Below are 13,863 nucleotides of genomic sequence, written 5' to 3' on the forward strand. Positions count from 1 at the left end.
GAAACGCAGGTGAAAACGCAGGTAAAAAGCGCTAAAAACGCACTAAAAACGCGGTAAAAACGCATGCGTTTTTAGCGCTAAAAAATTGGCAAAAGCCATTTGGTCAAAAACCAAGGGAAGGAAAACGTGCAGAATAAACTGCAGGTACACCGACGCAACGTGCGAACATAGCCTTATACTCGCCTCCGATGCTGTCCCAGCGGTGTTAGCATTCCTTCTCCCGGGGCTCATATTACATCATGTGAGCCCTGCGTCCAGTCAGCGCCAACTCCAACCTTCCCGCTTCCAGATGTATTGAACATCAGTAGGAAGTGAGCGGCCAGCCGAAGCTGTGACTTCTTCTTGATGTTCAAAGGTGAGAGAAGGAAGCCGATGTTCATTGGGTGCAGGGTTTGCTGGACATAACATGAGCCTCGGAAGAGTGAGTTCCTACACCGCTGGAACGCCGTCGGCACTGGAGTGGAGAATAAGGCTGGTGTGACACTTGCGAGTGATTTGCGCGAGGATTGACTCCCATCACCCGGTACGGCCTGCCGCTCTCTAGACAGGAGCGTGTAGCTGCATGGAAATACATGTGACGACCCCCTTAGAAATATATACAGCTGCATGCTCCTGTCCGGAGAGCACCAGGCCGTCCTCGCGCAGGTCAGTCACAAGTGTGACACCAGCCTAAGCTGAGAAGGGGTTGTCTGAGTAGTGGACAACCGTTCCTGCAAGACAAGTTACGATATACAAATCGAGAGAACGTAAATGCAAAGTACATGTAGCTACAAACGGGGGCAGCAGTTACCTAGGGGTGATGTCCACCTTTGTGCCCTTTTTTGTATGAATTTATCTACTGTAATCCCCAAAATTTGCCTTTATTTTATTAGTACTGCTCCCATGAATTTTCCTCTCTTTTGCTGTTTTTTTTTTTTTCTTCTTTTTTCTTCAATCCACCCTACAGTTTAGAGATATGGACCTTTTTATTCAGTACCACTTTCTATGGTTTTTACCAAGGGGGCTTTTGCTCACAGGGCAGTAATGCAGAGCAGTCTAAAGCTACGTCCCAGATAATCCTATGAGCAATGCCCCTTATAATGACCATAAAAATAAGCACAAAGGCTGGGGCTACGCAGTGACTTTGACCACGACACCTGTCATACAGACAAAGTGTGGGTAATGGTACATCGCAGCGCAATGCAAGTAAATGGGGTTGCATTCATACCCTGCAGGTTGCAAAAATGTCAGCCATAGGTGAAATTCTGCCCAATCGCTTTTATTGGTTGCTGTACCCTTGGGGCCGAAATGCGACCTGTTCATTTGTATTTCTCTGTGATATAGCAGCCACTCCTAGAAAACAGGTGTCATAGTCAATGTTGTCTCAAAAAAAAAAATCCAAAAGTCTATCTCTGGAGCCATATAGCAGATGGATTGGAATTTTCAAGCAGCAAGAATAAAATAAGCGCAAAATACTGTCCACTGTTGACTCGGTGACAGGTCCTCTTTGGTGTTTTGCGCAGCTTCTACCTCGGATTGAGCACAGTAACCATGTTTTCTGTCCGTATGAACAATACAATGGCAGACAGTCCTGTGCTTCTGTCCGTATGAACAATACAATGGCAGACAGTCCTGTGCTCCTGTCCGTACGGACGAGGCAATGGCAGACAGTCCTGTGCTCCTGTCCGTATGGACGAGGCAATGGCAGACAGTCCTGTGCTCCTGTCCGTATGGACGAGGCAATGGCAGACGGTCCCGTGCTCCTGTCTGTATGGACGAGGCAATGGCAGACGGTCCTGTGCTCCTGTCTGTATGGACGAGGCAATGGCAGACGGTCCCGTGCTCCTGTCCGTATGGACGAGGCAATGGCAGACGTTCCCGTGCTCCTGTCTGTATGGACGAGGCAATGGCAGACGGTCCTGTGCTCCTGTCTGTATGGATGAGGCAATGGCAGACAGTCCTGTGCTCCTGTCTGTATGGATGAGGCAATGGCAGACGGTCCTGTGCTCCTGTCTGTATGGATGAGGCAATGGCAGACAGTCCTGTGCTCCTGTCCGTATGGACGAGGCAATGGCAGACGGTCCTGTGCTCCTGTCTGTATGGACGAGGCAATGGCAGACGGTCCCGTGCTCCTGTCCGTATGGACGAGGCAATGGCAGACGGTCCCGTGCTCCTGTCTGTATGGACGAGGCAATGGCAGACGGTCCTGTGCTCCTGTCCGTATGGACGAGGCACTGGCAGACGGTCCCGTGCTCCTGTCTGTATGGACGAGGCAATGGCAGACGGTCCTGTGCTCCTGTCCGTATGGACGAGGCACTGGCAGACGGTCCTGTGCTCCTGTCCGTATGGACGAGGCAATGGCAGACGGTCCTGTGCTCCTGTCCGTATGGACGAGGCAATGGCAGACGGTCCTGTGCTCCTGTCTGTATGGACGAGGCAATGGCAGACGGTCCTGTGCTCCTGTCTGTATGGACGAGGCAATGGCAGACGGTCCTGTGCTCCTGTCTGTATGGACGAGGCAATGGCAGACGGTCCTGTGCTCCTGTCTGTATGGACGAGGCAATGGCAGACGGTCCTGTGCTCCTGTCTGTATGGACGAGGCAATGGCAGACGGTCCTGTGCTCCTGTCTGTATGGACGAGGCAATGGCAGACGGTCCTGTGCTCCTGTCTGTATGGACGAGGCAATGGCAGACGGTCCTGTGCTCCTGTCTGTATGGACGAGGCAATGGCAGACGGTCCTGTGCTCCTGTCTGTATGGACGAGGCAATGGCAGACAGTCCTATACAGGGGGGGGGGGGGGGGGGATTAGTGAATGATTCAGCAGTGCCGGGATTTTATCTGGGGGAACCATCCTGCATTCCTCTGCTAAAATTCGGTTCCCTTGGGCGACCAGACGTTTCATCAGTATTAAACCCTTGTTTGTATTGGAGTGCACTTTACAAGAGGCTCCATGACTGTAAAAATGTACAAAATCTGCATTGGCCCCAGCGGGACTGCACAAGAGACTCTGCAAGAGCAAACAAGAGGCAGAGAGTGTGTTTGAGTTTCAACGCATTCCTGGAGCCAGGGCTCCCCGGCACCCACCCCCGGCACCCACCCACAGGGCTTTGTGTGGCAGGACAAGTATGGCAGATACAATGAAGGCATTTGTTCTCATGTCAACCCCTCCCCCACCTGCACAAAGGGAATAGCAGTCTTGTCCTGACTTGAGCGGTGCAAAGACAGACCACAACTGCTAATAATGGTTTAACTGGGTGCAGGAGGGAACACGACGCCACCCTTAACCCAGACATTTGTGCAGGTGACACCCTATGTGGGGTCAGGTGTCTCCTGAGTTGTCTGCATGAATGTTAGGTGCTCAAACTCTGTCTGTGGCTCTGACCTCCGGGGTCAATGCAGGTATGTGTCTCTCCGAATTTACTTCTCCTGCGCCCGTTGATGGCCTTCTGATGTGACTACTTTACATTCTTACATTTCAGCTGTCGCCCTCTGGAACATTATTATTGTTATGGCATCTGGAGTTTTCAGTTTGTTACATTCCTTTTCATTTTTTTTTTCTTAAGGCCAAATATAAAATTGTCATTTACAAAGCACCAAAAATAATTGCATCAATGTAGAAAAATGACAGCAGCCTGCTATGTTATGCAAAGTTTCTACGTGATAAGTGTCATCAGAGGCGTCCTTATCTAGAAGTCATTGATACCTGCAGGTTGAATGCTCGTTTGTCCGACAGGTAAATCTCACGACTCCACTAAGCACGTGCAACCTTGGGCTGTCTGACCGTGTGTTTACAATGGGGAGAGAGGAGTAGGTCCCCACCAGACACCTCTGGCAACAGCTTAGCTTCCTGGAAAACAAAAGGATTGTGCATCAAAAATTAACTGGTCTGATTTTTATATATTTTCTTGCAGATTGTTGGGGGAAGATTTGTGAGGCGTGCTTATACACATAAGCGTACGTGACAATGACATGTTGACCCTTTTAGGATACAAGACCAAATCACACTGATACTCGGGTAACAGGACAATGGTACATTGACACTAGGGCTAATGACAATGATACTGTACATTGACACAGGGATATAATAATGACACTATGATACTTGGGGATAAGACCATGATACTGGGGGATATGACAATGGCACATTGTCACTGGGGGGATACAACTTACACTGGGGGATGTGACAATAACGCATTGATACTGGGGGAATATGACAGTGACACTGGGGGATATGACAATGACACATTGATACTGGGGGGATATTACAATGACACTGGGGATATGACAATGACATATTGATATTGGGGAATATGACAATGACACATTGTCTCTGGGGGGATTTAACAATGACACATTAACCCTGGGGGGGGGGGGGGAAATGACAATGACACATTGGCCCTGGGAGGATATGACATTGATACTGGGGGATATGACAATGACACATTGATCCTCGAGGGATATTTTAATGACACTGGGGGGATATGACAATGACCCTCGGGGGATGTGAAAATGACACATTGGCAATTTGGCCCTGGGAGGACATGACATTGATACTGGGGGATTAGACAATGACATATTGACCTTCGAGGGATATTTTAATGACACTGGGGGGATATGACAATGACCCTCGGGGGATGTGAAAATGACACATTGGCCCTGGGAGGACATGACATTGATACTGGGGGATTAGACAATGACATATTGACCTTCGAGGGATATATTAATGACACTGGGGGGATATGACAATGACACATTGGCCCTGGGGGAATATGAAAATGACACTGGAGGGGATATGAAAATGACACTGGAGGGGATATGAAAATGACACTGGAGGGGATATGAAAATGACACATTGATACTGGGGGTTTTGACAATGACACATGGACCCTCGGGGGATGTGACAATAATACATTGGCCATGAAAAGAAATGACAGTGACACTGGGGGGATATGACAATAACACATTGCATTAGCTGGTGACACAGCAGTGACCCCCTTTAGCTGGTATCTGTAGTGTATCTGTGGGGGATTACATGGCAGTTGTGTGTGGAAACTTGCAGAATCCAGTCCCTGCCTTAGAACCTGTCCTACTACCTAAAGAAGTTTGTACAGGGATCACGTGATGTCTTAATGGATTCTTCCATCCTCTGTGATGGAAACTCCTACACCAGTGTGACCTAATCCTGCTGAAAGATGGATGTCAGACTTGTAGGGGGCTGAGGATAAAGCAGGGGAGCTGTCTGGTACAGTCTTATCGGTGCTCTGACCCCTCTCTTTGCAGCCCCCTCTGTCTCAGCCCTGGCTCTTATCTGCCAGTAATGTCCCACAGAGCATTGTTCCTGTGATCCCTGTGCCTGGGGAGATCACAGCCCGGTGCCTGACGCTACAAGTTTAACCTTTCCCATTATTATTACACTTTTATATTTAACACACACACCAAGAAGCTGCCAGCAATTCTGCACGCCTCCAAAGAATACAGGATTAAAAGGCTGCAGCTCAGCATTGTGGGTGGAGAAGAATCGCTTTATAGCGTTTAGAAATGCAGCTCTTTTGTGCAGAAGGTTCACTCCCTATGTTTTATTCCTATAATAATATGGTAACGTGACGGTACGAGCTGGGGGAAAGCCAGGTTACAGCCCTGACGAGCCTCCTGCCCTGTCCCTGCCCTCCGGGCCGTCACGGCTGAGGACTGGAATGACCCAAAGCAGACTGGTTTCTAGGGAATCGCTACCTCATGACCCTATTCAAGAGAGCAACCAGGCTGCCAGGCCTAAATCAAAATTCTGGGGTATTATATTATATAATATAATATAATATATATATATATATATATATATATATATATATATATATATATATATATATATATATATATATATATATATATATATATATATATATATATACTTATATATTATATATATATATGCCCCACTTCATAATGATAAAGCGCTGGCATAAGTTGCGACAAATTCATTAAGATGCATTCACCTCGCAATGAATTTGGTGCATTGTGCGCCTCTGTCAGGGGCATGCATTTGTCGGGCATGTTTCATCACTCTCTGCCCACTTTGATGTTGCTTGCCTGGACCGGCATAAAAAACAAAAATAGTAAAAGTTGCCAAAAAGTATCAACATTTCAAGGAGTTTTACTCCATGATGACCTGGGACCAAAGTTGTCCCCACCCCAAACACAGATTAAAATTGACAAAGTAATAGATTTCACGCAAAACTATCATTCGACAAGTAAGGCTAGGTTCACGTTTCCGTTGTTTTGCATCAGTCACATGCGTTGCTTGACGCTTGTGACTGATGCGTTGTACAATGGATGACAAGAATAGAATTCATGGTCGGATTCTGTTGTAAAACGTGAGAGAGAGAGAGTAATCAGCTGATCGTTCACAATAGCCGGCCGCCGGGCGATCTGCTGATCGCTCTCATTAGCCGGCCGCCGGGCGATCTGCTGATCGCTCTCATTAGCCGGCCGCCGGGCGATCTGCTGATTGCTCACATTAGTCGGCCGCCGGGCGATCAGCTGATTGCTCACATTAGCCGGCCGCCGGGCGATCAGCTGATTGCTCACATTAGTCGGCCGCCGGGCGATCAGCTGATTGCTCACATTAGCCGGCCGCCGGGCGATCAGCTGATTGCTCACATTAGTCGGCCGCCGGGCGATCAGCTGATTGCTCACATTAGTCGGCCGCCGGGCGATCAGCTGATTGCTCACATTAGCCGGCCGCCGGGCGATCAGCTGATTGCTCACATTAGCCGGCCGCCGGGCGATCAGCTGATTGCTCACATTAGTCGGCCGCCGGGCGATCAGCTGATTGCTCACATTAGTCGGCCGCCGGGCGATCAGCTGATTGCTCACATTAGTCGGCCGCCGGGCGATCAGCTGATTGCTCACATTAGTCGGCCGCCGGGCGATCAGCTGATTGCTCACATTAGTCGGCCGCCGGGCGATCAGCTGATTGCTCACATTAGTCGGCCGCTGGGCGATCAGCTGATTGCTCACATTAGCTGGCCGCCGGGCGATCAGCTGATCACTCGCAGAAGGGGGGCCGCCGGGCGATCAGCTGATTGCTCAAAGAAGGGGGCCGCCGGGAGATCAGCTGATCATTCGGCCGCCGAGAGGGAGCATGCGCAGTGGAATCAAAAGGATTCCGCTGCTCAAAACGCTACATGCTGCGTTTTTGCCGCCCGGCGGTCAGTCGTTCCACGACTGATCGGTCGGGCGGAGGATGCAATGCAGCGTCATCAGTCACAATCCGCCGCTCATACAAGTCTATGGGAACAACGGAATCCGCCAAACGGATTCTGTTGTTTAGCAGAGCCACGGATTGTGACTGATACAAATTGACGGAAATGTGAACCTAGCCAAAAACGTAACAATGAACGATTGTTTTAGCCGACTGATCACCGCTTTAAGCGGCGCTGACCATTTTTATTTTTTTCACTCAAAAGTTTTACAAAACACAAATACACAAACTATTTTGCTTGTTCGTCAAGTAATTTTCAGACTTTTTATAGACAGGCGGGTTATCGGGAACGGCTTTCATAGGAACGCTTGATCTCCAAAATCGGCCACTCAAAGATTTCTGGGAAAACCTCCTTATATTGCTGATGTCTTGTTAGATAGGTAGCAGAACATTTTACAAATTGATGCCTCTCCTCTATCTATTTGCTTGTTTTTATTTTCTGCATGTGTATTCTTGGTGTAATTTTCATAGAATGGTCGAGTTGGAAGGGACCTCAGGGGCCATCGGGTCCAACCAGGTTTTCCTAAATCATCCCAGCTGTTTATCCAGTTCTGCTTGAAGATTTCCATTGATAGAGAGCTCAATCTTGATAAAATTACCTTCTAAAATTCTTAATAAAATCATTCAATTTAAAAGAAAATATTCCAAATTGATATAGTCTGGATGTTTCTAGAAGCAATCGATCCATAATATGGGCTCTTATGGAATTAATACGCAGTTTTTGCTGTAGAGGGGGGGGGGGGACTAGGTAAAAGGGAATTTACTTGAGGATTAAGGTCCATAGACTGCAATATAACAAAGTTGTTTTTACAAATTTAAGGATTTTACACGCAGCGTAGAGTGGCCACTTGCCTTTTAATTATTATCCTGCTTGGTGGTGACGAGTTCCAGACCTCTGCACCTTTATGGCAATGGTTTATGGTTTAAGACCCTTTGGCTAAAGCAGAGATGCAATAAAACCAGAGTTATCACAGATCAGTCCCCTGGGCCTTGTGCTGGAACAGATGTGACTGCAGTGGGGGTATATCCGGCCCCCCAGCCTCAGTAGACCGTAAAATTACCACTGTGCTCAAGTACGATATTGCCATAGAACCTCATATCTCCACAGTGCATAAAAACTGTCCATATCTGGGCAGAAAGCTCCCAAAATAAGGGACCTTTTAGATGGAAGCATAAACTGGTAAAAAAACCAAACAAATGTAACGGCTGAGACTGGACCCCCTTTGTCAGCAATCCTGGCTGTTTCAGTGGCGTTGTGGGATTAGAGAGGACACTTGTGTGGATGAGTCAGTCTGCGTCTCACTGTCAGGCTATTTTAGAAGACACTTGTAGCCTTTTATCTGGACCCCGCAGACCTAATCTAGTTTCCCAATGTTGAGTTAGCAGATGGATGTTGGACCTCTCAAAGGTCGCTGTTTATGGACACCCTTCTCCCACCGGTTTGACGTCAGCATGCAAGATGCAGTGAATCAATCTGTACCTGTTAATCATTCACCTTAAATAAGCACAAACTGTCAGAATGTAACAATGTGAACCGAAGATCCACGGACGATACACAAAGTGGCGTATTTATTTGTGGCACCTTATTGATGTTGCAATGACTATTCACACGCTGCAATCACAACTTACTCAGCTTCAGACGCACCCTAAAAACGCATCTTTTTAGGGTGGCCTATCACAATCCTTAGCCAAACTAATTTCACCTAATCCCTCCACAACTTCTCAGATAAGTACCCCACGTCAAACTCCATGGCACCCAAATGCATCTCAAGGCCCTGGCCAACTGATCCACGAAGCCATTATCTATCCCCCATTTTCTTGAGATGGCTGGATTGTCATTGTAAATAAGCACTTGTACCTTGCCCCCCCCCCCGCCCCCCACCATCTCACTGTAGATTGTAAGCTCTCACGAGCAGGGTTGTCTTTTTTTTCCCTTTAAATATTGTATTTTCGATAACTGTTACTTGTTTGTATATGATCCTTCTGAATTGTAAAGCGCTGCGGAATATGTTGGCGCTATAGAAATAAAGATTATTTTTTATTATTATTATTATTATTATTATTATTATTATTATTATTATTATTATTGCAGTGTTTTTTTTCAGTAAGTGCAAAAGCTGTAAGATTCCAGAAATCTCAGTTGCTTTTTTTTTTTATTCCTGACGGAATTGGAAAGCCGCAGTGTGTTAATTCTCTCGGCTTTTTTCAAAACCGCAGCGTGTCAATCCTTTCAGCGTATTTTAAAACCGCAGCGTGTCAATTTTTCCAGCGTTGTTATAAACTGCAGTGTGTCAATTCTTCCAGCATTGTTGAAAACCGCAGCGGGTCAATTCTTCCAGCGTTGTTATAAACCGCAGCGTGTCAATTCTTCCAGCGTTGTTATAAACCGCAGCGTGTCAATTCTTCCAGCATTGTTTGAAAACCGCAGCGGGTCAATTCTTCCAGCGTTGTTATAAACCGCAGCGGGTCAATTCTTCCAGCGTTGTTATAAACCGCAGCGTGTCAATTCTTCCAGCATTGTTGAAAACCGCAGCGGGTCAATTCTTCCAGCGTTGTTATAAACCGCAGCGTGTCAATTCTTCCAGCGTTGTTATAAACCGCAGCGTGTCAATTCTTCCAGCGTTGTTATAAACCGCAGCGTGTCAATTCTTCCAGCGTTGTTATAAACCGCAGCGTGTCAATTCTTCCAGCGTTGTTATAAACCGCAGCGTGTCAATTCTTCCAGCGTTGTTATAAACCGCAGCGTGTCAATTCTTCCAGCGTTGTTATAAACCGCAGCGTGTCAATTCTTCCAGCGTTGTTATAAACCGCAGCGTGTCAATTCTTCCAGCGTTGTTATAAACCGCAGCGTGTCAATTCTTCCAGCGTTGTTATAAACCGCAGCGTGTCAATTCTTCCAGCGTTGTTATAAACCGCAGCGTGTCAATTCTTCCAGCGTTGTTATAAACTGCAGCGTGTCAATTCTTCCAGCGTTGTTGAAAACCGCAGTGTCAATTCTTCCAGCGTTGTTATAAACCGCAGCGTGTCAATTCTTCCAGCGTTGTTATAAACCGCAGCGTGTCAATTCTTCCAGCGTTGTTATAAACCGCAGCGGGTCAATTCTTCCAGCGTTGTTATAAACCGCAGCGTGTCAATTCTTCCAGCGTTGTTATAAACCGCAGCGTGTCAATTCTTCCAGCGTTGTTATAAACCGCAGCGTGTCAATTCTTCCAGCGTTGTTATAAACCGCAGCGTGTCAATTCTTCCAGCGTTGTTATAAACCGCAGCGTGTCAATTCTTCCAGCGTTGTTATAAACCGCAGCGTGTCAATTCTTCCAGCGTTGTTATAAACCGCAGCGTGTCAATTCTTCCAGCGTTGTTATAAACCGCAGCGTGTCAATTCTTCCAGCGTTGTTATAAACCGCAGCGTGTCAATTCTTCCAGCGTTGTTATAAACCGCAGCGTGTCAATTCTTCCAGCGTTGTTATAAACTGCAGCGTGTCAATTCTTCCAGCGTTGTTGAAAACCGCAGTGTCAATTCTTCCAGCGTTGTTATAAACCGCAGCGTGTCAATTCTTCCAGCGTTGTTATAAACCGCAGCGTGTCAATTCTTCCAGCGTTGTTATAAACCGCAGCGTGTCAATTCTTCCAGCGTTGTTATAAACCGCAGCGTGTCAATTCTTCTAGCGTTGTTATAAACCGCAGCGTGTCAATTCTTCCAGCGTTGTTATAAACCGCAGCGTGTCAATTCTTCCAGCGTTGTTATAAACCGCAGCGTGTCAATTCTTCCAGCGTTGTTGAAAACCGCAGCGTGTCAATTCTTCCAGCGTTGTTATAAACCGCAGCGTGTCAATTCTTCCAGCGTAAACCGCAGCGTTGTCAATTCTTCCAGCGTTACGGTTATTAAACCGCAGCGTGTCAATTCTTCCAGCGTTGTTATAAACCGCAGCGTCGTCAATTCTTCCAGCGTTGTTATAAACCGCAGCGTGTCAATTCTTCCAGCGGTTGTTATAACCGCAGCGTGTCAATTCTTCCAGCGTTGTTATAAACCGCAGCGTGTCAATTCTTCCAGCGTTGTTATAAACCGCAGCGTGTCAATTCTTCCAGCGTTGTTATAAACCGCAGCGTGTCAATTCTTCCAGCGTTGTTATAAACCGCAGCGTGTCAATTCTTCCAGCGTTGTTATAAACCGCAGCGTGTCAATTCTTCCAGCGTTGTTATAAACCGCAGCGTGTCAATTCTTCCAGCGTTGTTAAAAACCGCAGTGTCAATTCTTCCAGCGTTGTTATAAACCGCAGCGTGTCAATTCTTCCAGCGTTGTTATAAACCGCAGCGTGTCAATTCTTCCAGCGTTGTTATAAACCGCAGCGTGTCAATTGTTCCAGCGTTGTTATAAACCGCAGCGTGTCAATTCTTCTAGCGTTGTTATAAACCGCAGCGTGTCAATTCTTCCAGCGTTGTTATAAACCGCAGCGTGTCAATTCTTCCAGCGTTGTTATAAACCGCAGCGTGTCAATTCTTCCAGCGTTGTTGAAAACCGCAGCGTGTCAATTCTTCCAGCGTTGTTATAAACCGCAGCGTGTCAATTCTTCCAGCGTTGTTATAAACCGCAGCGTGTCAATTCTTCCAGCGTTGTTATAAACCGCAGCGTGTCAATTCTTCCAGCGTTGTTATAAACCGCAGCGTGTCAATTCTTCCAGCGTTGTTATAAACCGCAGCGTGTCAATTCTTCCAGCGTTGTTGAAAACCGCAGCGTGTCAATTCTTCCAGCGTTGTTATAAACCGCAGCGTGTCAATTCTTCCAGCGTTGTTATAAACCGCAGCGGGTCAATTCTTCCAGCGTTGTTATAAACCGCAGCGGGTCAATTCTTCCAGCGTTGTTATAAACCGCAGCGGGTCAATTCTTCCAGCGTTGTTATAAACCGCAGCGGGTCAATTCTTCCAGCGTTGTTATAAACCGCAGCGTGTCAATTCTTCCAGCGTTGTTATAAACCGCAGCGTGTCAATTTTTCCAGCGTTGTTATAAACCTCAGCGTGTCAATTCTTCCAGCGTTGTTATAAACCGCAGCGGGTCAATTCTTCCAGCGTTGTTATAAACCGCAGCGGGTCAATTCTTCCAGCGTTGTTATAAACCGCAGCGGTTCAATTCTTCCAGCGTTGTTATAAACCGCAGCGTGTCAATTCTTCCAGCGTTGTTATAAACCGCAGCGGTTCAATTCTTCCAGCGTTGTTATAAACCGCAGCGGTTCAATTCTTCCAGCGTTGTTAGAAACCGCAGCGTGTCAATTCTTCCAGCGTTGTTAGAAACCGCAGCGTGTCAATTCTTCCAGCGTTGTTAGAAACCGCAGCGGGTCAATTCTTCCAGCGTTGTTAGAAACCGCAGCGTGTCAATTTTTCCAGCGTTGTTATAAACCGCAGCGGTTCAATTCTTCCAGCGTTGTTATAAACCGCAGCGTGTCAATTCTTCCAGCGTTGTTATAAACCGCAGCGGTTCAATTCTTCCAGCGTTGTTATAAACCGCAGCGTGTCAATTCTTCCAGCGTTGTTATAAACCGCAGCGTGTCAATTCTTCCAGCGTTGTTGAAAACCGCAGCGTGTCAATTCTTCCAGCATTGTTATAAACCGCAGCGTGTCAATTCTTCCAGCGTTGTTATAAACCGCAGCGTGTCAATTCTTTCAGAGTTTTCTCATTATAGAAAGCAATGAGAAAGTGCAAAAAAATACAAACATGCATTTTTGCTTTTGGTGAATAAAACTAACTTTTATTAATCATGTACTGTAGACAAATGACACGTATAATCTGCAAAAGAAAACCTGCTCCCCTGGCAGTAAAAAAAAAAAAAGCTGCTAACAAAAAAGCAGTTTTTTCTTTTGCAGATGTGTAATTTTTCTACAGTAAATCTTTAATAAAGATAGTTTTATTCACCAAAAACAAAGCAAATACCCGCTTTTTGGAAGCCGCATTTTTTTTTCTTTTACAGCCAATAGAGCAGGTTGTGGCTGCGGAAAAAAAGCCAGCAAAAAAGCAACGTGGGAATATAGTCCAAATATAAATGAATCTATAAACCTTTCTAGATAGTTAAATACACTAGGGTACAGAAGACAATATTAGGCTAGTGTATTACTGCTTTTGTATCTAATGTCATCCTGCATGGAGCCATGGTGTAAGTATATGGACAGAGCCTTATGGATGTATATGAAAAGAAGCTCCGCTTTGGTGTCATGCACACAGGACCTATCTGCACAGTGTGTACTGTGGCACATATCCCTCCAGATTTGTGCTACAATGGAGGAAATTTTTCCTTTCAACCAACAGAACTTCTCTTGGGCATTTTCTATTTCTGCTCTGATGCTGGCCAATCTAAACACCATGAGCTTTCCATCTGAAACTTATGATGGTAGGAACATGGCAGTATGTTAGATACTTTTGCTTAAATCAATAAGGCTATGTTCACACAGTGCGTTTTCTCTTTTTTTTTTTTTTTTTTTTTTGGGGGGGGGGGGGGGGGGAGCAAAATTTGATGTCTTGACAGTAAAAATAGCTGCATTTTTTTTAATGCGTTTTTTTGCTGCAGTTCTTTTTGCTGCAGTTTTGGCGTCATTTGTCTACAGTACATGTTTAAAGTTCATCTCATTCACCAAAGAC

General features: G+C 46.2%; 1 protein-coding gene across 20 annotated transcripts in view; it reads left to right on the forward strand.

Moving 5' to 3' along the window:
- PTPRF (protein tyrosine phosphatase receptor type F) overlaps positions 1-13,863 on the forward strand; it is a 1,173,234-nt gene that overhangs the window by 826,134 nt on the left and 333,237 nt on the right. For 13 of the 20 annotated variants that reach the window (XM_075320455.1, XM_075320458.1, XM_075320457.1 and 10 more), the window contains exon 1: positions 3,307-3,379. The exons of the other annotated variants lie outside the window; for them this stretch is intronic. In XM_075320455.1, the coding sequence (XP_075176570.1) occupies positions 3,324-3,379 (56 nt within the window). In that variant the 5' untranslated portion in view covers positions 3,307-3,323. Of the gene's footprint in view, positions 1-3,306; positions 3,380-13,863 lie in introns of those variants that run through there. 20 annotated transcript variants of the gene reach the window in all.

The sequence above is a fragment of the Anomaloglossus baeobatrachus genome, chromosome 8, assembly GCF_048569485.1.
Source record: "Anomaloglossus baeobatrachus isolate aAnoBae1 chromosome 8, aAnoBae1.hap1, whole genome shotgun sequence".
NCBI lineage: Eukaryota > Metazoa > Chordata > Amphibia > Anura > Aromobatidae > Anomaloglossus > Anomaloglossus baeobatrachus.